At 46.9% G+C, this 26,925-nt stretch overlaps 1 protein-coding gene across 2 annotated transcripts in view; it reads left to right on the top strand.

Moving 5' to 3' along the window:
* nlgn4xa (neuroligin 4 X-linked a) overlaps nucleotides 1-26,696 on the top strand; it is a 434,038-nt gene extending 407,342 nt beyond the window's left edge. Inside the window, exons 3-5 of one of the 2 annotated variants that reach the window (XM_070891648.1) lie at nucleotides 3,468-3,482; nucleotides 13,534-14,323; nucleotides 25,826-26,696. In XM_070891648.1, the coding sequence (XP_070747749.1) occupies nucleotides 3,468-3,482; nucleotides 13,534-14,323; nucleotides 25,826-26,696 (1,676 nt within the window). The remainder of the gene's footprint in view (nucleotides 1-3,467; nucleotides 3,483-13,533; nucleotides 14,324-25,825) is intronic. The other variant, XM_070891647.1, reaches the window with a different exon arrangement.
* The last annotated feature ends 229 nt before the right edge of the window (nucleotides 26,697-26,925 follow it).

Genomic DNA, 26,925 nt, shown 5'->3' with positions numbered 1-26,925 from the left:
TCCATTCTCCCTCGAGTGTTTATCCAGCTTCCTCTTACTTAATTGCATTGATACTATTTGCCTCAACCTCTCCCTGTGGTAGCAAGTTCCAGACCCTAACCACTCTCTGGGTAAAGAAAAACATGCGATTGTTGATAGTGGCACTGAAATTCCGGTTGGAGGCTTCCTTCGGATGAACACCTCTGAACCGAAATTCTCTACGAAATTACCTGGTGGTCCCGGAGGTGCCTTGGATTGCGGTCAGAGGCCTTCTCTTCCCGTGTTTCGCAGTGCGTCCGCGTCCTCGAGATACAGACGGAGGAGCTGGAGTCACGTGGACCTGGACAACCAATCACATTGATGGTGGGGAAGTCCAGAACCAGGGGTCACAGTCTTAGGATAAGCGGTAAGCCATTTAGGACCGAGATGAGGAGAAACTTCTTCACCCAGAGACTTGTTAACCTGTGGAATTCCCCACCGCAGAGAATTGTTGATGCCAGTTCATTGGATATATTCAAGAGAGAGTTAGATGTGGCCCTTATGGCTAAAGGGATCAAGGGGTATGGAGAGAAAGCAGGAAAGGGGTACTGAGGTGAATGATCAGCCATGATCTTATTGAATGGCGGTGCAGGCTTGAAGGGCCGAATGGCCTACTCCTGCACCTATTTTCTATGTTTCTACATTTCAATGATAGTAATGGGAACTCCGATTTTATGAGTTCCCATTACTATCAACGAGAATAACCGCCTACAACACTCAGACACAACATAATAAATTTAAAAAACACCACACAAATTTAAAATTAATTGAAATTAAAGATAATTAAATGTTTTAGAAAAAAATATATTTGGGGGGATTTTTTTTAATGTGTTTAAATAGAGTTTAAAATAAACTTACCTTAGTGGATAGGGTTTTTACTATAAAAATGTGTATTTAAATGTTATTTTTATATGTTTTAAAACTCTTATGCTGGTAAGAGTAGCCTATGCGTCTGTTTTTACCAGGTGTAAGAGTTTGAAGGACACTTGCTGGGCATGAGTTGGGCAAATAGCCCAATCTCTCCCGCGCCGATGTCATTCTCCCGGGATGCGGAGGATCTGTCAAGAGAAATCTTGACTGATCGGAAAAGCCGGTTTTCGGCGCATGTGCATTGCGCGGCAAAAAACGGCTTTTGCGAGACCTCGACGGGTCCGTGCGACAGGACCAATAAGCCTGGTGCTTATTCTCTTGTGGTGATGTGAGGGGTAATTTTTTTTAAAAATTCGTAGCCAATCTTTCCAATTCTTTGTCAAATCACAAACGCCAGAGGTCACCTTGCACACATCAAGGATCACTCTGCGCCAATGCTCTTAGCCAAAAGGCCTAGAGCCACTGCACCGTTCCTGGAAGTACTGCAATACCAGGTTCGTGCCATGGAGGTGGATGGGTCAGGCCCCCCACACACCTCCGTGGAGGTGGATGTGAGGGGTAATTACCTGAGTACATGCTGCCTGGCCCAACTCCAACGCCTATTGGAAAATCGCGAGTGCTGCCTATATACTCAGAAGTTTATTCCCCTGGTACGTGGTGACGAGTCTGAAATGAAATGAACATTCATGAAGGCTGGAAATAAAAAATAAAGGAGATAAATAGGTGAGATTCACAGCGGGTCTGCCAGCAACTGAAAAAGAAAGATTTTGTGTATGTACTCCTCCTCTTTCCTAAGAATAAAAGGTTTGGCCATATTTTGCTGGCCCTTTAATTTTTACAAAGCAAATTGCTGCGCTGGGCATTCACATAATCAGCTCCGCTGAAGTGTCCTCAACTAATTGTTCTTATGTATAATTTTCTGTCCAGCGTGGCATGGAACCTTGATTGGCCAGAAAAGAGCAGAGTCGACCCCAAGTGTTAGCTGACCTATCTGCTGCCCCATGGGCCCATCAAGCGACACACTTTCTCAGGAGCTGGACCTTGCTGAAATCAGCCTCCAGGATTTTATTTCCACGAATTAACACTTCGGTGGAGACCCAAGGCCCACAGTTAATTACGCCACTGAGCTTGAAAGGACTACGGTTAGAAGAAGACATGATGGGCCGAATGGCTTCCTTCTGTGCCATAAATGTCTGTGATTCTTTGAATATAGAAAACATAGAAAATAGGTGCAGGAGCAGGCCATTCGGCCCCTCGAGTGTACACCACCATTCAATAAGATCATGGCTGATCATTCACCTCAGTACCCCTTTCCTGCTTTCTCTCCATACCCCTTGATCCCTTTAGCCGTAAGGGCCATATCTAACTCCCTCTTGAATATATCTAATGAACTGGCATCAACAACTCTCTGTGGTCGAGAATTCCACAGGTTAACAACTCTCTGAGTGAAGAAGTTTCTCCTCATCTCAGCCCTAAATGGCTTACCCCTTATCCTTAGACTGTGACCCCTGATTCTGGACTTCCCCAACATCGGCAACATTCTTCCTGCATCTAACCTGTCCAGTCCCGTCAGAATTTTATATGTTTCTACGAGATCCCCTCTCATCCTTCTAAACTCCAGTGAATACAGGCCCAGTAGGATGAGATCAATGTCGGATTTTTTACTAAGAGTTTCAAACACCAAGACTTATAAGAAGACTTGAGATCTTTCAATACAATAGATTTTATTAAAAAGATTAAAACAACGATAAATTCCGAGTTCAGCACTATTGAGTATAGGTTCAAAGTATCAAATGAAATTACAAATTCCACTTACCGATTTCAGATTCAATACGTACATACAAGCAACTTCTGTGCTCCAAGTTAGACAGTTTGAGTACAATTAAACCAAATCTTACTTCTTGCAATAACTATGCACCACCCACCCCGCCCCCTGCTCAAGTTACTTGGTCATGTACTCCTCTTCACCTATTGACTGATTGGTCATACACCCTCTTCATCTATTAGCCTAATGGTCATGTACTCCTCTTCACCTATTGACTGATTGGTCATACACTCTCTTCATCTATTGGCCTAATGGTCATTTTCACCTCTTCACCTATTGGCCTAATGGTCATTTACACCTCTTCACCTATTGGCCGATTGGTCATGTACACCTCTTTATCTATTGGCCTAATGGTCATGACGGACCGCGTTGTGGAGTTGGAGCTGAGGGTGGATTCACTCTGGAGCATCCACGATGCTGAGAATGACGTGAGTAGCACGTGTAGTGAGTTCGTCGTACCGCAGGGAAAGGGTCCACAGCCAGATAGGGAATGGAAGACCAGCAGGAAGAGCAGTGCAAGGAAGGTAGTGCAGGGGTCCCCTGTGGTCATTCCCCTGCAAAACAGATACACTGCTTTGGGTACTGTTGGGGGGGATGACTCATCAGGGGAGGGCAGCAGCAGCCAAGTTCATGGCACCGTGGCTGGCTCTGTTGCACAGGAGGGCAGGAAAAAGAGTGGGAGAGCGATAGTGATAGGGGATTCAATTGTAAGGGGAATAGATAGGCGTTTCTGCGGCCGCAACCGAGACTCCAGGATGTTGCCTCCCTGGTGCAAGGGTCAAGGATGTCTCGGAGCGGGTGCAGGACATTCTAAAAAGGGAGGGAGAACAGCCAGTTGTCGCGGTGCACATTGGTACCAACGACATAGGTAAAAAAAGGGATGAGGTCCAATGAAACGAATTTAAGGAGCTAGGAGCTAAATTAAAAAGTAGGACCTCAAAAGTAGTAATCTCGGGATTGCTACCAGTGCCACGTGCTAGTCAGAATAGGAATCGCAGGATAGCGCAGATGAATACGTGGTTTGAGCAGTGGTGCAGCAGGGAGGGATTCAAATTCCTGGGGCATTGGAACCGGTTCTGGGGGAGGTGGGACCAGTACAAACCAGACGGTCTGCACCTGGGCAGGACCGGAACCAATGTCCTCGGGGGAGTGTTTGCTAGTGCTGTTGGGGAGGAGTTAAACTAATATGGCAGGGGGATGGGAACCAATGCAGGGAGACAGAGGGAAACAAAAAGGAGACAAAAGCCAAGGACAGAAAGGAGATGAGTAAAAGTGGAGGGCAGAGAAACCCAAGGCAAAGAACAAAAAGGGCCACTCTACAGCAAAATTCTAAAAGGACAAAGGGTGTTAAAAAAACAAGCCTGAAGGCTTTGTGTCTTAATGCAAGGAGTATCCGCAATAAGGTGGATGAATTAACTGTGCAAATAGATGTTAACAAATATGATGTGATTGGGATTACAGAGACATGGCTCCAGGATGATCAGGGCTGGGAACTCAACATCCAGAGGTATTCAACATTCAGGAAGGATAGAATAAAAGGAAAAGGAGGTGGGGTAGCATTGCTGGTTAAGGAGGAGATTAATGCAATAGTTAGGAAGGACATTAGCTTGGATGATGTGGAATCTATATGGGTAGAGCTGCAGAACACCAAAGGGCAAAAAACATTAGTGGGAGTTGTGTACAGATCTCCAAACAGTAGTAGTGATGTTGGGGAGGGCATCAAACAGGAAATTAGGGGTGCATGCAATAAAGGTGCAGCAGTTATAATGGTTGACTTTAATATGCACATAGATTGGGCTAACCAAACTGGAAGCAATACGGTGGAGGAGGATTTCCTGGAGTGCATAAGGGATGGTTTTCGAGACCAATATGTCGAGGAACCAACTCGTGGGGAGGCCATCTTAGACTGGGTATTGTGTAATGAGAGAGGATTAATTAGCAATCTCGTTGTGCGAGGCCCCTTGGTGAAGAGTGACCATAATATGGTGGAATTCTGCATTAGGATGGAGAATGAAACAGTTAATTCAGAGACCATGGTCCAGAACTTAAAGAAGGGTAACTTTGAAGGTATGAGGCATGAATTGGCTAGGATAGATTGGCGAATGATACTTAAGGGGTTGACTGTGTATGGGCAATGGCAGACATTTAGAGACCGCATGGATGAACTACAACAATTGTACATTCCTGTCTGGTGTAAAAATAAAAAAGGGAAGGTGGCTCAACCGTAGCTATCAAGGGAAATCAGGGATAGTATTAAAGCCCAAGGAAGTGGCATACAAATTGGCCAGAAATAGCAGCGAACCCGGGGACTGGGAGAAATTTAGAACTCAGCAGAGGAGGACAAAGGGTTTGATTGGGACAGGGAAAATGGAGTACGAGAAGAAGCTTGCAGGGAACATTAAGGCGGATTGCAAAAGTTTCCATACAAATGTAAAGAGAAAAAAGTTAGTAAAGACAAATGTAGGTCCCCTGCAGTCAGAATCAGGGGAAGTCATAATGGGGAACAAAGAAATGGCAGACCAATTGAACAAGTACTTTGGTTCGGTATTCACTAAGGAGGACACAAACAACCTTCCGGATATAAAAGGGGTCAGAGGGTCTAGTAAGGAGGAGGAACTGAGGAAAATCCTTATTAGTCGGGAAATGGTGCTGGGAAAATTGATGGGATTGAAGGCCGATAAATCCCCAGGGCCTGATGGACTGCATCCCAGAGTACTTAAGGAGGTGGCCTTGGAAATAGCGGATGCATTGACAGTCATTTTCCAACATTCCATTGACTCTGGATCAGTTCCTATTGAGTGGAAGTAGCCAATGTAACCCCACTTTTTAAAAAAGGAGGGAGAGAGAAAACAGGGAATTATAGACCGGTCAGCCTGACCTCAGTAGTGGGTAAAATGATGGAATCAATTATTAAGGATGTCATAGCAGCGCATTTGGAAAAAGGTGACATGATAGGTCCAAGTCAGCATGGATTTATGAAAGGGAAATCATGCTTGACAAATCTTCTGGAATTTTTTGAGGATGTTTCCAGTAAAGTGGACAAGGGAGAACCAGTTGATGTGGTGTATTTGGACTTTCAGAAGGCTTTCGACAAGGTCCCACACAAGAGATTAATGTGCAAAGTTAAAGCACATGGGATTGGGGGTAGTGTGCTGACGTGGATTGAGAACTGGTTGTCAGACAGGAAGCAAAGAGTAGGAGTAAATGGGTACTTTTCAGAATGGCAGGCAGTGGGGTACCGCAAGGTTCTGTGCTGGGGCCGCAGATGTTTACACTGTACATTAATGATTTAGACGAGGGGATTAAATGTAGTATCTCCAAATTTGCGGATGACACTAAGTTGGGTGGCCGTGTGAGCTGCGAGGAGGATGCTATGAGGCTGCAGAGTGACTTGGATAGGTTAGGTGAGTGGGCAAATGCATGGCAGATGAAGTATAATGTGGATAAATGTGAGGTTATCCACTTTGGTGGTAAAAACAGAGAGACAGACTATTATCTGAATGGTGACAGATTAGGAAAAGGGGAGGTGCAACGAGACCTGGGTGTCATGGTACATCAGTCATTGAAGGTTGGCATGCAGGTACAGCAGGCGGTTAAGAAAGCAAATGGCATGTTGGCCTTCATAGCGAGGGGATTTGAGTACAGGGGCAGGGAGGTGTTGATACATTTGTACAGGGCCTTGGTGAGGCCACACCTGGAGTATTGTGTACAGTTTTGGTCTCCTAACTTGAGGAAGGACATTCTTGCTATTGAGGAAATGCAGCGAAGATTCACCAGACTGATTCTCGGGATGGTGGGACTGACCTATCAAGAAAGACTGGATCAACTGGGCTTGTATTCACTGGAGTTCAGAAGAATGAGAGGGGACCTCATAGAAACGTTTAAAATTATGACGGGTTTAGACAGGTTAGATGCAGGAAGACTGTTCCCAATGTTGGGGAAGTCCAGAACCAGGGGTCACAGTCTAAGGATAAGGGGTAAGCCATTTAGGACCGAGATGAGGAGAAACTTCTTCACCCAGAGAGTGGTGAACCTGTGGAATTCTCTACCACAGAAAGTTGTTGAGGCCAATTTACTAAATATTTTCAAAAAGGAGTTCGATGAAGTCCTTACTACTAGGGGGATCAAGGGGTATGGCGAGAAAGCAGGAATGGGGTACTGAAGTTGCATGTTCAGCCATGAACTCATTGAATGGCGGTGCAGGCTAGAAGGGCCGAATAGCCTACTCCTGCACCTATTTTCTATGTTTCTATGTTTCTATGTTTCTATACCTCTTCGTACGGGGGAGCCAATTTAAAACCAAGTTGAGAAGGAATTTCTTCTCCCAGAGGGTTGTGAATCTGTGGAATTCTCTGCCCAATGAAGCAGTTGAGGCTAGCTCATTGAATGTATTCAAGTCACAGATAGATAGATTTTTAACCAATAAGGGAATTAAGGATTACGGGGAGAGGGCGGGTAAGTGGAGCTGAGTCCACGGCCAGATCAGCCATGATCTTATTGAATGGCGGAGCAGGCTCGAGGGGCTAGATGGCCTACTCCTGTTCCTAATTTTTATCTTATGTTATCTTATCTTATGTTATGTTCACCTATTGGCCGATTGGTCATGTATACCTCTTCACCTATTGGCCGATTGATCATGTATACCTCTTCACATATTAGCTGATTGTTCATGTACACCTCTTCACCTATTGATCTATTGGTCATGTATGCCTCTTCACTGATTAACCTATTGGCTTATGTATAGGCCGTCGAGTGATCAATTCCACCTGACAATACCTCTCAAATGATTCTTTTTGCCAGCTTCCCAAAAGTTCGCTTCGAAGAGATAGAAGATTCTTTTGTCTTGAAGTTTTATACTCCATCTCCTCCCAGCCACTCTGATGTCCATATCTGTTTAGTCAGAGATAACTTGACCCTTTCATTGATTGGCCAACTCGAATGTCACTCAATGTCCCTTCCTGTTTCAATTCAAACTTTATTCAGTTCTGTTAGACTTCCTGTCCCATCCCCAAAAGATCTCTTCAGACAGGTTACAGGTGAGTGTTCATCTCTCAGAAGTCTCCATCAATCATGACTGCAATGTATATGCTTCATGGGTTCTTTGCTTCAGAATTCATAGCAACACGTTGCTATTAAGAAAGTTATGTTTCTATACCTCTTCATACGGGGGAGCCAATTTAAAACTGAGTTGAGAAGGAATTTCTTCTCCCAGAGGGTTGTGAATCTGTGGAATTCTCTGCCCAAGGAAGCAGTTGAGGCTAGCTCATTGAATGTGTTCAAGTCACAGATAGATAGATTTTTAACCAATAAGGGAATTAAGGGTTACAGGGAGAGGGCGGTTAAGTGGAGCTGAGTCCACTTATCCGCCCACTTAACAAAGGTTTAACAATCACACTACACATTACCAGTTCATGCATCAGGCTCACAACCCCCTACCTCATCGTGGATCCCCCTGAACCCAACTGGCTGGGATTTTATTGAATCTTGTGAATATCACGTGACTGGCTCAGCCACTCACAACTCAACAGCTCTACAACTATTTTAGTTGTGCACTTTAATCAAGTGCCCCCTGGTTAAAGTGGGGGCACACTCCAAACACTTTCAAACAAGTACCCCTTGTTTTTTTTTGAGGGCATTAAAAACACAAATTATACAAGTGCCCCCTGGCTAAAAGGAGGTTGCGGGGGGCACTAAAATCGATAAACATAGATAAATTAAACTTTAAACATTAAGGGTCAAATTAGAATTTGGTTGCCGGGGGTGATGATGCACTTCAGTCCCTTCGGCGCCCATCTCTCATGGAAGGCCACGAGCGTACCGGTGGACACCGCGTGTTCCATCTCTAGGGACACCATGGCTCGGATGTAACCGCGGAAGAGAGGCAGGCAGTCGGGCTGAATGACCCCCTCGACCGCCTGCTGCCTGGACTGGCTGATGGCCTCTTGGCCGTGCCCAGGAGCAGTCCTATGAGGAGGCCTTCCGACCTGCCCGCTCCCCTCCGCACAGGGTGCCCAAAGATCAAGAGTTTGAGACTGAAGTGCAACCAGAATTTGAGGAGCAGCCCCTTCAAATAATGGAATAGGGGCTGCAACCTCACTTATTCATTAAAAAAATGGAACACGGACTCTTCCAGACCGCAGAAATTGCAGGCGGCCTGGGAGCCTGTGAACTGACTTAAAAATTTATTGCACGGGACTGCTGCATGCAACACCCTCCAGGCCAAGTTCCCGATAAACAGTGGGAGGACTCCCGTGTAGAGTGCACTCCATTGGGGACCCCCGCCTCCTCCGGACGGTAAGAAAGTGCGCCAGATGGCAGACGAGGATGGCAAGGTGGAGAGTGTGCAGGAGCAGCCCGTACAGGAAACCCCTCCGCACAGAACAGAAAGGCGCGGAGCGGATTTCCCGGAGGAGGCTCAAGTTGTGAGGTGCTGGCTCCTCAACAGCTTTACAAAGCTGTGAGCATACTCACAGGTGCATACATTATAGTGAGGTAAGCATATGCTTGTGTTTTCGTACATGGTATGAGATTGGAAAAGACGGAGGGCGTTAAGGGGTTCCACGGTTTGGGTGGTCCTTGGAAAGAGTGCTGTGAAATAGGAGGATGTGTGTTGAAAATGAAGGGAGAGGGATGAGCGTTTAGAATGGGACCTGTCAACTGCAGCCTGAAATGAAAGTGAATGTTATTTGAATTTGTGTGTGGTTTACCCTACGTAAATTTGAGGAGATCCAAAACTTGGCTGCCTGTGTCCAAACTTGCACTAAGTCCCGCTCACCCATCACCCCCTGTGCTCGCTGACCTACATTGGCTCCCGATTAAGCAGCTCCTCGATTTCAAAATTCTCATCCTTGTTTTCAAATCCCTCCATGGCCCTCGCCCACTCCCTATCTCTGTAATCTCCTCCAGCCCCACAATCTCCCGTGATGTCGGCGCTCCTCTAATTCTCCTCTTGAGCATCCCTGATTATAATCGCTCAACCATTGGTGGCAGTGCCTTCTGTTGCCTGGGCCCCAAGCTCTGGAACTCCCCGCCCAAACCTCTCTACCTCCCTTTCCTTCTTCAAGATGCTCCGTACAACCTACCTCTTTGACCTAATTTCTCCTTATGCGGCTCGGTGTCAAATTTTTTATCTCACAATATTCCTGTGAAGCGCCTTGGGACGTTTCACTACATTAAAGGTGCTATATAAATACAAGTTGTTGTTGTTGGTGTAATTACAATCTATATAAAAACCCTTGCATTGAAAACACTGTAACACCCTCAACCCTTGGTGACCTTTCCTTCTGTTGCCCTCTAATTGGAACGGGTAACCATTATTGCAAACCCTGTGGGGTTTCGTCATCCAGAGGTAGTTTAACGTCCAAAAATATTAAAGGACTGATGGGGCTGGATCCAGTTGTCGAATAGCCTGCTAACGCTCACTATCTAGGCTGGTAGTGAATCGTGGTGCGTAGGAAATAGAAGCAGGAGTAGGAGGCCACTCGGCCCCTCGAGCCTTCTCCGCTGTTCAATCAGACCATGGCTGATCCTCTACCTTGAGTCCACCTTCCCGCACAATCCCCATATCCCTTGATTCCCCGAGAGTCCAAAAATCTATCGATCTCAGCCTTGAATTTAATCAATGACTGAGCCTCCACAGCCCTCTGCGGTAGAGAATTTCCAAAGATTACCGAATTAATTCATTAGAGAAAGTCAATTAATAACTGCCGACTTGGAACCTTTGTAATAATACAATCCCTGTGGCTTACAGATCACCACTGAGTAAATGAAACGACGGTTTGATAGGGTGGATGGAGCGAAGACTTGCGAACGAGGCCAGAACTAGGAGCCATAAATATAAGATAGTCACTAATAAATCCAATCGGGAATTCAGGAGAAACTTCTTTAATGGTTAGAATGTGGAACTCACTACCACAGGGAGCAGCATAGATGCATTCAAGGGGAAGCTAGATAAACACCGCACCATTGTGGGTGGAGGTGCGGCGAATGACGGTACGAGGCCCAAAAGAGCCGAGGAGCCCAGGGGCAGCACGGACCAGCCCACACTGTGATATGTGTGCGCACTAGGTCCGTGCAGCAGAGCAGGTCTCCAGTCGTCCTGGTTCAACCCTTGCCACTGGATAAAGACCTAGCTCTGTCGAGCCCGTGTGGTGGCTGATGTGCAACGGTCACTACATGTCAAAGAAATCCATGCACAGGCATCTTCCACCCCTTCAATTGGAGTTCAGAACTGGAACATTGGGTCCTTCATTGAAAAATCTGTGAACTCTTGTGGAAGCAAGTCATCCTCGTTCGAGGGACGGCCTATGATGAGATAAACCTATGAGGGAGAAAGGATTTGAAGGTTATGATGAAAGGGTGAGATGAAGAGGGATCGGTGCGGGGGGAGGCTCATGTGGAGTATAAATACTAGCGCAGACCTGAGGGGCTGAATGGCATGTCTCTGTGCTGTAAATACTTCATAATACAGGTTGAACTTTCCTTATCCGAACCCTCGGGACCTGGCCTGTTCTGGATAAGGGATTTTTCTGGACGAGGGGTGGTCACATTAAATTGGATGGTATAGGTACTGAGCAAGGGGATATCGGGGATGGCTGGCTTGGGGCTGGGAGTGTGGCAGAGAGACCATGGGGGGGGGGTCGCGATGGATCACGGGGTCAGGTCAGCGATTGTGTGAGTCGGCAGCGAGGAAGGACTTCAATTTGTTCAACTTGTTCATGTTGGAGTTCTGCGCATGCACCACCCGGTGGCCGGGAATAGTTCTGGACGAGGGGTGGTTCCGGATAAGGGAGTTCTGGATAAGGGAGGTTCAACCTGTACTTTGTGATTTGTAAGACTACAGTCAGTGTTTGAAAGAAGAAAGAAAGACTTGTATTTATATAGCATCTTTCACAACCACCAGACGCCTCAAAGCGCTTTTCAGCCAATGAAGTACTTTTGGAGTGTAGTCACTGTTGTAATGTGGGAAACGCGGCAGCCAATTTGCGCACAGCAAACTCCCGCAAACAGCAATGGTACAGCTTGGTATGAACTGTAAACCTCGCTTAGAGGGGATTAGAAGGGTTTAAGTACACTCTAGGTAATTGAAGATTAACGAGATGTTTGTTCTTGCCTTCAGTGCACCTGAAGTGATGAAGCAACAACGACAGTGTTTGCTGAAAGTACGCAGCAGCAATGCTCCCCCTAATTTATTTGTGAGGGGCTGAATGCCCCATTCACTGTTTCGGGCATGCGCAAAACCCGACATTGAAAACTCGAGCCGTGCGGGACCAGTAAACAGCTACCCGACCACGCAGCTTATAGGGAACATTGTTCAACAGGTCAGGCAGCATCTGTGGAGAGAGAAATAGAGTTAACCTTTCATTAGTGTGAAAGCAATTAAAGGTTCGGCCCGGAATAAACAGAGCACTTAAGGCGCTGTAACCAGCAACTTTGAAATTGTCGTTGATGCAAATGATTAATGGTTAACGATATTTTGGCCGATAAAAGCCGCTGCCTCTTTTAAATGTGGGGGACAGCAATTAAATTTATGGTACAGAAACAGGCCATTTGGCCCAACTGTTGGTGTTTATGCTCCACACGAGTCTCATCTCACCCAAATTCATCTAACCCTATCAGTATAGAATCATGGAGAGGTTACAGCACAGAAGGAGGCCATTCGGCCCATTGAACCCATGCCAGCTCTCTGCAAGAGCACTTCAGCTAGTCCCACTCCCCGCCCTTTCCCCGTAGCCCTGATATTTTGTTTCCTTCACGTACTTATCCAACTCCCTTTTGAAAGCCACAATTGAATCTGCGTAAAAAAAAGTTTTTCCTCGTGTCGCCTTTGGTTCTTCTGCCAATCACCTTAAATCTGTGTCCTCTGGTTCTCGACCTTCCGCCAATGGGAACAGTTTCTCTCTCTCTACTCTGTCTAGACTCTTCATGATTTTGAACACGTCTATCAAATCTCCCCTTAACCGTGTCTGCTCTGACGAGAACAAGTCCAGCTTCCTCAATCTATCCACGTAGCTGAAGTCCCTCATCCTTGGAACCATTCTTATAAATCCTTTCCACACCGTCTCTCAGGCCTTCACATCCTTCCTAAAGTACGGTGCCCAGAATTGGACACAATTCTCCAGTTGAAGCCGAACCAGTATTTTATAAAGGTCCATCACAACTTCCTTGCTTTTGTACTCTATGCCTCTATTTATGAAATCCAGGATCCCTTATGCTTTTTTAACCGTTTCTCAACTTGCAATGATTTGTGCATATACCCCCAGGTATCTCTGTTCATGCGACCCCTTTAGGTTTGTACCCTTTAATTTCTATTGCCTCTCCGCGTGCTTCCTACCAAAATGTATCACTGCTCCTATATATACTCCTTTTCCGAGGTTTTCATCATCATAGGCAGTCCCTCGGAATCGAGGAAGACTTGCTTCCACTCTAAAAATGAGTTCTTAGGTGACTGAACAGTCCAGTACGAGAGTCACAGTCTCTGTCACAGGTGGGACAGCCAGTGGTTGAAGGAAAGGGTGGGTGGGACTGGCTTGCCACATGCTCTTTCCGCTGCCTGCGCTTGTTTTCTGCATGCTCTCGGCGACGAGACTCGAGGTGCACAGCGCCCTCCAGGATGCTCTTCCTCCACTTAGGGCGGTCTTTGGCCAGGGGCTCCCAGGTGTCGGTGGGGATGTTGCATTTTATCAGGGAGGCTTTGATGGTGTCCTTGAAACATTTCCTCTGCCCACCTTGGGCTTGTTTGCCATAAAGGAGTTCCGAGTAGAGCGCTTGCTTTACGTTTTACGTTGCTATTAACTTTTTTCTTCTTATCGAACCAACAGGTCTGTTCCAGAAAGCAATAATCCAGAGCGGAACAGCCTTGTCCAGCTGGGCGGTCAACTACCAACCTGCCAAGTACACCCGGTTGCTGGCCGAGAAGGTGGGCTGCAGCATGCTTGACACCATCGACCTGGTGGAGTGCCTGCGGGTTAAGACCTACAAGGAGCTGATCGAGCAGGACATCATGCCCGCCCGCTACCACATCGCCTTCGGGCCGGTCATCGACGGTGACGTCATCCCCGACGACCCCCAGATCCTGATGGAGCAGGGCGAGTTCCTCAACTACGACATCATGCTGGGCGTCAACCAGGGGGAGGGGCTGAAGTTCGTGGAGAACATGGTGGACAACGAGGACGGCATCTCGGCCAGCGACTTCGACTTCGCCGTCTCCAACTTCGTGGACAATCTCTACGGCTACCCGGAGGGCAAGGACACGCTGCGGGAGACCATCAAGTTCATGTACACCGACTGGGCCGACAAGGAGAACCCGGAGACCCGCCGCAAGACCCTGGTGGCGCTGTTCACCGACCACCAGTGGGTGGCGCCAGCCGTGGCCACGGCGGACCTGCACGCGCAGTACGGCTCGCCGACCTACTTCTACGCCTTCTACCACCACTGCCAGAGCGACATGAAGCCGGGCTGGTCCGACGCCGCGCACGGTGACGAGGTCCCCTACGTCTTTGGCGTCCCCATGATCGGACCCACCGAGCTCTTCCCCTGCAACTTCTCCAAGAACGACGTGATGCTCAGCGCTGTGGTCATGACCTACTGGACCAACTTTGCAAAAACAGGGTGAGTGGACTTGGCAAAGAGGCTTCAAATGAACTATTCTAGATTCGAGAACGAGGGGGCATGGTTTCAGAATAAGGGGGCGCCCATTTAAAATGGTGATGAGGGGGCAATTTCTTCTCTCAGAGGGTTGTGAATCTTTGAAATTCTGTGCCCCAGAGAGCAGTCGTCATCATCATAGGCAGTCCCTTAGAATCGAGGGAGACTTGTTTCCACTCTAAAAATGAGTCCTTAGGTGGCTGAACAGTCCAATATGAGAGCCACACTCCCCGTCGCAGGTGCAGTGGAGGCTGGGTCATTGAATGTATTTAAGGTGGATCTTGACAGATTTTTGAGCGATAAGGGAGTCAAGGGTTATGGGGAGCGGGCAGGGAAGTGGAGTTGAGGCCAAGGTCAGACCAACCATGATCTTATTGAATGACGGAGCAGGCCCAAGGGGCCAAGTGGCCTACCCCTGCTCCTATTTCTTATGTAATGCATTTGTTTTTACATTAAAGGCATTGTCGGGTGTAAGTTGTTGTTTCAAATGGTACAGTCCTCTTTAGCGCTAAAAGTACTGCACAAGGATGATATGATTCATGAGGGCATGTCGTGCCAGCCGTGTTTGATTGGTGGCACTCTCTCCTCAGAGTACAAAGATTGTGGGTTCAAGTCCCATTCCAGAGGCTTGAGCACATAAATCTAGACTGAAACGACCAGTTCAGTACTGAGGGAGTGATGCACTGCTGGAGGTGTCATCTTTCGGATGAGATGTTAAACCGAGGCCCCGTCTGCCCTCTCAAGTTGTAAAAGACCACAGATCACTGAAGAAGAGCAAGGAAGATCTCACCACTGTCCTAGCCAAAAGTTTATAGCTTAACCAACATCACTAAAACAGATTATCTGATCATTATCCCATTGCTGTCTGTGGGAGCTTGCTGAGCAAACTTGGCTGGTGTGTTTCGAACACTACAGTGACGGCACTTCAAAAAATGAAATTGTTTGTCTGTCAAGTGCTTTGCGAAATCCTGAGGTTGTAGAGGATGCTATATAAATGCATGTAAAAGATTAGTGGGAAAGCAGGTTGTGTAGAGGGCACAGAGAGGCTGCAAAGAGATTTAGATAGGTTAAGCGAATGGGCTAAGGTTTGGCAGATGGAATACATTGTCGGAAAGTGTGAGGTCATCCACCTTGGGAAACAAAACAGTAAAAGTTAATATTATTTGACTGGGGAGAAATTACAACATGCTGTGGTGCAGAGGGACCTGGGGGTCCTTGTGCATGAATCCGAAAAAGTTAGTTTGCAGGTGCAGCAGGTAATCAGGAAGGCGAATGGAATGTTGGCCTTCATTGCGAGAAGGATGGAGTACAAAAGCAGGGAGGTCCTGCTGCAACAGTATAGGGTATTGGTGAGGCCGCACCTGGAGTACTGCGTGCAGTTTTGGTCACCTTACTTAAGGAAGGATATACTAGCTTTGGAGGGGGTACAGAGACGATTCACTAGGCTAATTCCGGAGATGAGGGGGTTACCTTATGATGATCTATTGAGTAGGCTGGGTCTTTACTCGTTGGAGTTCAGAAGGATGAGGATTGATCTTATAGAAACATTTAAAATAATGAAAGGGATAGACAAGATAGAGGCAGAGAGGTTGTTTCCACTGGTTGGGGCGACTAGAACTAGGGGGCACAACCTCAAAATACGGGGGAGCCAATTTAAAACCGAGTTGAGAAGGAATTTCTTCTCCCAGAGGGTTGTAAATTTGTGGAATTCTCTGCCCAAGGAAGCAGTTGAGGCTAGCTCATTGAATGTATTCAAATCACAGATAGATAGATTTTTAACCAATAAGGGAATTGAGGGTTACGGGGAGCGGGCGGGTAAGTGGAGCTGAGTCCACGGCCAGATCAGCCATGATCTTGTTGAATGGCGGAGCAGGCTCGAGGGGCTAGATGGCCTACTCCTGTTCCTAATTCTTATGTTCTTATGTTCTTATGTTCTTTCGCTATCACCAGCTCTTGTCCATAGCCATGAAACTAATGCATGGAAGAGTCACAAGGTTTAAGAGTAGAGACTTTTATTCCACATGAAATAACTGCTTACGACCCACACAGAGTGTGAGATTCCCATTCTTTTGTAAACCAAGTTTAAGGATTATTGTTGAATGCTCCCGTACAACGACAGAATTCAAAAGGCACACAGAGGTATTTGACTAAGAATTTGACAACACTGGGCAGATAAATATACCTGCCCAAGGTAGATTTTTGCCGTCTTTCCATAAATATAACATTTATGACATGATCAATTCCAGATAATATTGTTCCATGGTCTGATCATTAGAATCATAGAATAGAATCATCGAACGGTTACAGCACAGAAGGAGGCCATTCGGCACCTCGAGCCCGTGCCGGCTCCCTGCAAGAGCACTTCAGCTAGTCCCACTCCCTCATCCTTTCCCCGTAGCCCTGCAAATTTTTTTCCTTTCAGGTACTTATTCAGTTCCCTTTTCAAAGTCACGATTGAGTCTGCTTCCACCACTCTCTCAAACAGCGCATTCCAGATCCTAACCACTCGCTGCCTAAAAAGGTTTTCCTTCATGTCATAGAAACATAGAAAATAGGTGCAGGAGTAGGCCATTCGGCCCTTTGAGCCTGCACCACCATTCAATATGATCAAGGCTGATCATTGCAACTTCAGTACCCCATTCCTGCTTTCTCTCCATACCCGCTGATCCCTTTAGCCATAAGGGCCACATCTAACTCCCTTTTGAATATATCCAATGAACTGGTCCCAACAACTTTCTGTGGTAGAGCATTCCACAGGTTCACAATTCTCTGGGTGAAAATGTTTCTCCCCATCTCGGTCCTAAATGGCTTACCCCTTACTCTTAGACTGTGTCCCCTGGTTCTGGACGTCCCCAACATCGGGAACATTCTTCTTGCATCTAACCTGTCCAATCCCGTCAGAATTTTATATGTTTCTATGAGATCCCCTCTCATTCTTCTAAATTCCAGGGAATATAAGCCTAGTTGATCCAATCTTTTTTCATATGTCAGCCCGGGAATCAGTCTGGTGAACCTTCGCTGCACTCCCTCAATAGCAAGAATGTCCTTTCTCAGATTAGGAGACGAAAACTGTATACAATATTCAAGGTGTGGCCTCACCAAGGCCCTGTACAACTGGAGCAACACCTCCCTGCTCCTAAACTCAAATCCTCTCGCTATGAAGGCCAAATGCCATTTGCTTTCTTAACTGCCTGCTGTACCTGCATGCCTACTTTCAATGACTGATGTACCATGATACCCAGGTCTCGTTGCACCTCCCATTTTACTAATCTATCGCCATTCAGATAATAATCTGCCTTCCTGTTTTTCCACCAAAGTTAATAAATACCTCACACTTATCCACATTATACTGCATCTGCCATGCACTTGCCCACTCACCTAACCAGTCTCCCTGCAGCCTCTTAGCATCCTCCTCACAGCTCACACTGCCCCCAGCTTAGTGTCATCTGCAAACTTGGAGATATTACATTCAATTCCTTTGTCTAAATCATTAATTTATATTGTAAATAGCTGGGGTCCCAGCATTGAACCTTGCGGTACCCCACTAGTCACTGCCTGCCATTCTGAAAAGGACTCGTTTACTTCCACTCTTTGCTTCCTGTCTGCCAACCAGTTCTCTATCCACGTCAATACATTACCCCCAATACCATGTACTTTAATTTTGCACACTAATCTCTTGTGTGGGACCTTGTCAAAAGACTTTTAAAAGTCAAAATACACCACATCCACTGGTTCCCCCTTATCAATTCTACTAGTTACATCCTCAAAAATTCCAGAAGATTTGTCAAACACATAAGAACATAAGAACATAAGAATTAGGAGCAGGAGTAGGCCATCTAGCCCCTCGAGCCTGCTCCGCCATTCAATAAGATCATGGCTGATCTGGCCGTGGACTCAGCTCCACTTACCCGCCTTCTCCCCGTAACCCTTAATTCACTTATTGGTTAAAAATCTATCTATCTGTGACTTGAATACATTCAATGAGCTAGCCTCAACTGCTTCCTTGGGCAGAGAATTCCACAGATTCACAACCCTCTGAGAGAAGAAATTCCTTCTCAACTCGGTTTTAAATTGGCTCCCCTTTATTTTGAGGCTGCCCCCTAGTTCTAGTCTCCCCGACCAGTGGAAACAACCTCTCTGCCTCTATCTTGTCTGTCCCTTTCATTATTTTAAATGTTTCTATAAGATCATCCCTCATCCTTCTGAACTCCAACGAGTAAAGACCCAGTCTACTCAATAGATCATCATAAGGTAACCCTCATCTCCGGAATCAGCCTCGTGAATCGTCTCTGTACCTCCTCCAAAGCTAGTATATCCTTCCTTAAGTAAGGTGACCAAAACTGCATGCAGTACTCCAGGTGCGGCCTCACCAATACCCTATACTGTTGCAGAAGGACATCCCTGCTTTTGTACTCCATCCCTCTCGCAATGAAGGCCAACATTCCATTCGCCTTCCTGATTACCTGCTGCACCTGCAAACTAACTTTTTGGGATTCATGCACAAGGACCCCCAGGTCCCTCTGCACCGCAGCATGTTGTAATTTCTCCCCATTCAAATAATATTCCTTTTTAATGTTTTTTTTCCCAAGGTGGATGACCTCACACTTTCCAACATTGTATTCCATCTGCCAAACCTTAGCCCATTCGCTTAACCTATCTAAATCTCTTTGCAGCCTTTCTGTGTCCTCTACACAACCCGCTTTCCCACTAATCTTTGTGTCATCTGCAAATTTTGTTACACTACACTCTTCCAGGTCATCTATGTATATTGTAAACAGTTGTGGTCCCAGCACCAATCCCTGTGGCACACCACTAACCACCGATCTCCAACCTGAAAAGGACCCATTTATCCCGACTCTCTGCGTTCTGTTCGCCAGCCAATTCTCTATCCATGCTAATACATTTCCTCTGACTCCACGTACCTTTATCTTCTGCAGTAACCTTTTGTGTGACATCTTATTGAATGCCTTTTGAAAATCTAAATACATCACATCAATCGGTACACCTCTATCCACCATGCTCGTTATATCCTCAAAGAATTCCAGTAAATTAGTTAAACATGATTTCCCCTTCATGAATACATGCTGCGATTTCCCTTTCATAAATGTCGCCTTTGGTTCTTCTGCCAATCACCTTAAGTCCTCTGGTTCTCGACCTTTCTGCCAATGGGAAAAGTTTCTCTCTATCTACTCTGTCCAGACCCCCCATGATTTTGAACACCTCGATCAAATCTCCTCTCAACTTTCTCTGCTCGAAGGAGAACAACCCCAGCTTCTCCAGTCTATCAACGTAATTGAAGTCCCTGATCACTTGAACTATTTTTGTAAATCTTTTCCGCACTCTCTCGAAAGCCTTCACATCCTTCCTAAAGTGCGGTGCCCAGAATTGGACACAATACTCCTGTTGAGGCCGAAACAGTGTTTTATAAAGGCTCATCATAACTTCCTTGCTTTTGCGCTCTATGCCTCTATTTATGAAGCCCAGGATCTCGTATGCTTCTTTAACCGGTTTCTCAACCTGCCCTGCCACCTTCAACAATTTGTGCACATATAGCCCCAGGTCTCTCTGTTCCTTGAAGTTCCTTGAAGTTTGCACCCTTTAATTTCTATTGCTGCTCCTCATCCTTCTTACCAATATGTATCACTTCGCACTTTTCTGCGCTAAATGTCATCTGCCACGTGTCCGTCCATCCCACCAGCCTGTCTAAATCCTCTTGAAGTCTATCAGTACCTGCCTCACTGTTCACTATACTTCCCAGTTTTGTGTCATCTACAAATTTTGAAATTGTGCTCTGCATACCCAAGTCCAAGTCATTAATATATATCAAGATATAGTGGCCCCAGTACTGACTCCTGGGGAACTCTACCGTATACCTTTCTCCAGTCCAAAAAACAACCGTTCACTACAACTCTCTGTTTCCTGTCACTTAGCCAATTCCGTATCCAGGCTGCCACGGTTCTTTTTATTCCATGGGCTTCAACTTTGCTGGCAAGCCTATTAATTGGCATTTTAGCAAACAACTTTTGGAAGTCCATGTACACCATAGCAACTGCATTACCCTCATCAGCCCTCTCTGTTACCTCATCAAAAAACTCAATATTCTGACACAACCTTCATATTCCAAAAGGCTAAAGCATTACCCGTTCACCCTTGTTCTTTTAAACAGTGGGCTTTAGAGTTTTTCATTGTGGAAGGGCCCCCTCAGAGTATTGGCATAAGCCTTGGACCTCCGGATGTCTGAAAGACGGTGGGATAGATTTTCATCTTCAAAATTCATCCACAGGATTGGGCGTCGCTGGCAAGGCCGGAATTTATTGCCCATTCCTAATTGCCCTTGAGAAGGGTGCAAGAGTGTGGTGAGCCACCATTTCAGAGGGCAGTGAATTGTCAACCACATTGCTGTGGTTCTGGAGTCACATATGGGCCAGACTGGGTAAGGGCGGCAGGTTTCCTTCCCTAAAGGACATTTGTGAGCCAGCTGGGTTTTTAATGACAATCCGGTAGTTTCTTGTTCACCATTAATGATACCCGCTTTTTCTTAAAGTGGTGGAATGGAATTGCCCGCCCTAAATAGAACTTGGCTCGATTTCCATGCCACTGATTTCCATCCAGGGGACTGGAGACAATCTGCATGTAATTGGTTCGATGTCCAAGGACTTAAGCAGCCGCGGCCACTCAACCTTCTTTTTGAGTCTTTTTGAGGCGGGCAGGACCACAGCTGGAGTACTGCGTGCAGTTCTGGTCACCAAATTACAGGAACGATGTGATTGTACTCGAGAGGGTACAGAGAAGATTTACATGGATTTTTGCTGGGCTGGAGAATTTTAGCGAAGAGGAAAGATTGGATAGGCTGGGTTTGTTTTCTCTGGAACAGAGCAGGCTGAGGGGAGAGCTTATTGAGTTGTATAAGATTATGAGGAGCCTAGATAGAGTGGATAGGAAGGACCTATTTTCCTTAGCAGAGAGGTCAACAACCAAGGGGGCATAGATTTAAAGTAATTAGTAGGAGCTTTAGAGGGGATTTGAGGGGATATTTTTTCACCCAGAGGGTGGTGGGGGTCTGGAACTCACTGAAAGGATGGTAGAGACAGAAACCCTCGCCACTTTTAAAAAGTACCTGGATATGCACTTGAAGTGCTGTAACCTACAGAGGTATGGACCAAGAGCTGGAAAGTGGGTTTAAGCTGGATAGCTCGTTGTAGGCCGGCACGGACACGATGGGCCAAATGGCCTCCTTCCGTGTTGTAAATTTCTATGATTCTGTGCAATTGAGGCCCAGGAGTTTGAAAAGTGCAAGAATCACTCGCCCAATGGGAAGAGGGGAGGGGGGCGATATTGTGACTCTTGCCATGCACCTCGCCCCCACCCACCCGAAACCCACTCCCAGTTAAAGTCCCTCTCCAAAGTGTCCATTATCCTGTAGCCGACTTGTTGGTGCAGGCTGTTTGGAATTGCTGAAGGTGCTGAGTCTCTGAATATATTCAAGGTTGAGCGAGATAGATTTTTGGAGTCGAGCAGAATCAAAGGATATGGAGATCGGACGGGAAAGTGGAGTTGAGGTCGATGATCAGCCTGGGATAAGAGGGTTGGCTTATGATGAGAGATTGTGTAGAATGGGCCTGCACTCTCTGGAGTTTAGATGAGTGAGAGGTGATCGCATTGAAACATACAAGATTCTGATTGGGATTGACAGAGTAGATGCTGAGAGGTTATTTCCCCAGGCTGGAGTGTCTAGAACTAGGGGGCACAGTCTCAGGATAAGGGGTCGGCCATTTAAGGCAGAGGTGAGGAGAAACTTTTTCAGTCAGAGGGTTGTGAAACTTTGGAATTCTCTGCCCCAGAGGGCTGTGGCTGCTCAGTCTCTGAATATATTCAAGGCTGAGGTAGATAGATAAAGGGATATGGGAATCATAGAATCATAGACATTTGCAGCACGGAAAGAGGCCATTTCGGCCCACCGTGTCTGCGCCGGCCGACTAAGAGCTATCCAGCCTAATCCCACTTTTGAGCTCTTGGTCTGTAGTCCTGTAGGTTACGGCACTTCAAGTGCACATCCAACTATTTTTTAAACATGGTGAGTGTTTCTGCCTCTACCACCCTTTCAGGCAGTGAGTTCCAGACCCCCACCACCCTCTGGGTAAATACATTTCCCAACATTTCTCCTCTATACATCCCCCCAATTACTTTAACCGTATGCCCCCTGATTGTTAACCCCTCTGCCAAGGGAAACAGGTCCTTCCTATCCACTCAATCCTGGCCTCTCATAATTTTATACACCTGCCTCTGATCTTCCCTCAGCCTCCTGTGTTCCAAAGAAAACAGACCCAGCATCTCCAATCTTTCATCATAGCCGAAGTTCTCCAGTCCAGGCAACATTCTTGTAAATCTCCTCTGCAGCCTTTCCAATGCAAACACATCTTTCCTGTAATGTGGTGACCAGAACTGCATGCAGTACTCCAGCGGCAGTTCAAGCATAACCTCCTTGCTCTTGTATTTCATGCCTCGGCTAAAAAGGCAAGTATTCCATATGCCTTCTTGACCACCTTATCTATCTGGCCTGCTACCTTCAGGGATCTGTGGACATGCACTCCAAGGTCCCTTTGTTTCTCTACACTTTTTAGTGTCGTATCATTTAATGTGTATTCCCTTGCCTATTTAGACCTCCCCAAATGCATTACCTCACACTTATCCAGATTGAATTCCATTTGCCACTGTTCTGCTCACTTGACCAGTACATTGATAACTTCCTGCAGTCCGCAGCTTTCTTCTTCATTATCAACCACACAGACTATTTTAGTGTCATCTGCATACTTCATAATCATACCCCCAAGATTCACGTACAAGTTATTGATATATACCACAAAAAGCAAGGGACCCAGCACTGAGCCCTGTGGAACCCCACAGAATACAGCCTTCCAGTCACAAAAAACATCCATCAACCATTACCCTTTGTTTCCTGCCTCTGAGCCAATTTTGGATCCAACTTGCCACTTTGCCCTGGATCCCATGGCTTTTACTTTCGTGACCAGTCTACCATGTGGCACCTTATCAAAAGCTTTGCTAAAATCCATATACACTACATCATACGCACTATCCTCATCGACCCTCCTTGTTACCCCCTCGAAAAATTCAATCAAGTTAGTCAGACATGACCTTCCCTTAACAAATCCATGCTGACTGTCCTTGATTAATCCATGACTTTCCTGTCCCTCAGGATTTTTTCCAATAATTTTCCCATCACCGAGATTAGGCTGACTGGCCTGTAATTACTTGGTCTATCCCTTTCTCCCTTTTTAAACAAAGATACAATATTAGCAGTCCTCCAGTCCTCCGGCACCACACCTGTAACAAGAGAGGTTTGCAAAATGATGGTCAGAGCCTCTGCTATTTCCTCCTTTGCTTCTCTTAACAGCCTGGGGTACACTTCATCCGGGCCTGGCGATTTATCCACTTTCAAAGCTGCTATTCCCCTTATTACTTCCTCTCTCACTATGTTTATCTCATCTAATATATCACACTCCTCCTCCCTCATCGCAAAGTTTGCATATTTAGCTAAGAATTCAGGACATGAACAACACTGGGCGGATAAATATACCTGCCCAAGGTAGATTTTTGCTGTCTTTCCATAAATATAACATTTATGACATGATCAGTTCCAGATAATATTGTTCCATGGTCTGAATATTAGAATCAAAGAATGGAATCATAGAATGGTTACAGCACAGAAGAAGGTTATTCAGCCTGTCGAGCCCGTACCAGCTATCTGCAACAGCACTTCAGGTAGTCCCATTCCCCTGCCCTTTCCACATAGCCCTGTTAATTTTTTCCTTCAGGTACTTATTCAATTCCTTTTTGAAAGCCACAATTGACTCTGCCTCCACCTCTCTATCAGGCAGTGCATTCCAGATCCTAACCACTCGCTGCCTAAAAAAGTTTTTCTTCTTGTCGCCTTTGGTTCTTCGGCCAATCACCTTAAATCTGTGTCCTCTGGTTCTCGACCCTTCTGCCAATGGAAGCAATTTCTCTCTATCTACTCTGTCTCGACCCCTCATAATTTTGAACACCTTGATCAAATCTCCTCTCAACCTTCTCTGCTCCAAGGAGAACAACCCCTGCTTCTCCAATCTATCCACGTAACTGAAGTCCTTCATTCACAGGATGTGGGTGTCACTGGCAAGGCCGGCATTTATTGCCCATCCCTAGTTGCCCTTGAGAAAGTGGTGGTGAGCCGCCATTTCAGAAGGCAGTTAATTGTCAACCACATTGCTGTGGGTCTGGAGTCACATATAGGCCAGATCAGGTAAGGGCGGCAGATTTCCTTCCCTAAAGGACATTAGTGAACCGACTGGGTTTTTACAACAATCCGATAGTTTCTTGCTCACCATTAATGATGCCAGCTTTTTCTTAATGTGGTGGAATGGAATTGCCTGCCCTTAATAGAACTTGGCTCGATTTTCATGCCATTGATTTCCACCCAGGGGACTGGAGATGACCTGCAGATAATTGGTTTGATGTCCAAGCAGTAAATTTGGGCGGGGTGTAAAACGGCAGTCCAATATGGAATCCCCGCCGCTTACCTTCCAGCGTGACTCTAAACATCTGCAGCCACTCAACCTTCTCTTTTCGCCTTTTTGAGGCGGGCAGGATGTAATTGAGGCCCAGGAGTTAAAATAGCCAAGGCCTCAAATTCATCCCAATGGGAAGAGGGGAGGGGGTGATATTGTGACTCTTGCCATGCACCCTGCCCCCACCCGCCTGAAACCCACTCCCAGTTAAAATCCTTCCCCAAAGTGACCATTATCCTGTAGCCGACTTGTTGGTGCAGACTGTTTGGAATTGCTGAAGGTGCTGAGTCTCTGAATATATTCAAGGTTGAGCTAGATAGATTTTTGGAGTCTAGCGGAATCAAAGGATACGGAGATCGGATGGGAAAGCAGAGTTGAGGTCGATGATCAGCCTGGGATGAGAGGGCTGGCTTATGATGAAAGATTGTGTAGAATGGGCCTATACTCTCTGGAGTTTAGAAGAATGAGAGGTGATCTCATTGAAACATATAAGATTCTGAGGGGGGTTGACAGGGTAGATGCTGAGAGGTTGTTTCCCCAGGCTGGAGAGTCTAGAACTAGGGGGCACAGTCTCAGGATAAGGGGTCCGTCATTTAAGGCAGAGACGAGGAGGAATTTCTTCACTCAGAGGGTTGTGAATCTTTGGAATTCTCTGCCCCAGAAGGCTGTGGATGCTCAGTCTCTGAATACATTCAAGGCTGAGATCGAATAATGTTTGGAGTCTCGGGGAATCAAAGCGATAGGGGGATCGGGCAGGAAAGTGGAGTTGAGGTCGATGATCAGCCATGATCTTATTGAATGGCGGAGCAGGCTCGAGGGGCCGAATGGCCTACTCCTGCTCCTATTTCTTATGTTTTCATATTGTAATCCTTTTCTGCTTTCCCTCCATGTTGTATTTTAGCGACCCCAATCAACCCGTCCCGCAAGATACCAAGTTCATTCACACCAAGCCCAACCGGTTTGAGGAGGTGGCCTGGTCGAAGTATAACCCGAAAGATCAGCTGTACCTTCACATTGGCCTGAAGCCGAGGGTGCGGGAACACTACCGGGCCACCAAAGTCGCCTTTTGGCTGGAGCTGGTGCCCCACCTGCACAACCTGAACGAGATCTTCCAGTACGTCTCGACCACCACCAAGGTGCCGCAGACGGACTCCACCCCGTTCCCCTACGTCACCCGGCGGGCCCCCGGCAAGCTGTGGTCGTCCACCACCAAGCGGCCCCCGCTGACCCCCTCCCACGACCCCAAGCAGGCCAAGGACAGCCGCAAGTCCAGCCCCGAGGAGACCACGGTGCTGATCGAGGACAAGCGGGACTACTCCACCGAGCTGAGTGTCACCATCGCGGTGGGCGCCTCCCTGCTCTTCCTCAACATCCTGGCCTTCGCCGCGCTCTACTACAAGAAGGACAAGCGGCGCCACGAGACCCACCGACGGCAGAGCCCGCAGCGGGGGGGCGGCGGCGGCGGCGGCGCGGCCAACGACCTGGCCCACCTGCAGAACGAGGAGATCATGTCGCTGCAGATGAAGCAGATGGAACACGAGCACGAGTGCGAGGCCATGCAGACCCACGACACGCTGAGGCTGACCTGCCCGCCCGACTACACGCTCACCCTCAGGCGTTCGCCCGACGACATCCCCCTCATGACCCCCAACACCATCACCATGATCCCCAACACCTTGGCTGGCATGCAGCCCTTGCACACCTTCAACACCTTCACCGGGGGCCAGAACAGTACGAATTTGCCCCACGCACATTCCACCACCCGAGTATAGCTCTCGCGGGAGAGAGACACAGAGAGAGTTCCCCCCCCCCCACCCATCCCCCCCGTTTTGGCGGCTCCTGAGTCGGGTAGGAAGCTCGTTTTTGAAACGGTTTTAACACGAGTCGACGCAGAACTTGTCGGAGAACCACCTGGATCTTACAAGTAGAAGACAAACATCGAGTGACTACTTTTTTTTTTGATTGGGGAAGGGGGCCGTATAATTCCCTTCCTGGTTGAAT

This window comes from Pristiophorus japonicus, chromosome 10, assembly GCF_044704955.1.
Source record: "Pristiophorus japonicus isolate sPriJap1 chromosome 10, sPriJap1.hap1, whole genome shotgun sequence".
In the NCBI taxonomy this organism is placed as follows: Eukaryota; Metazoa; Chordata; class Chondrichthyes; family Pristiophoridae; genus Pristiophorus; species Pristiophorus japonicus.
The sequence above is the reverse complement of the archived record's forward strand: the minus strand, read 5'-3'. Positions and strand labels throughout refer to the sequence as shown.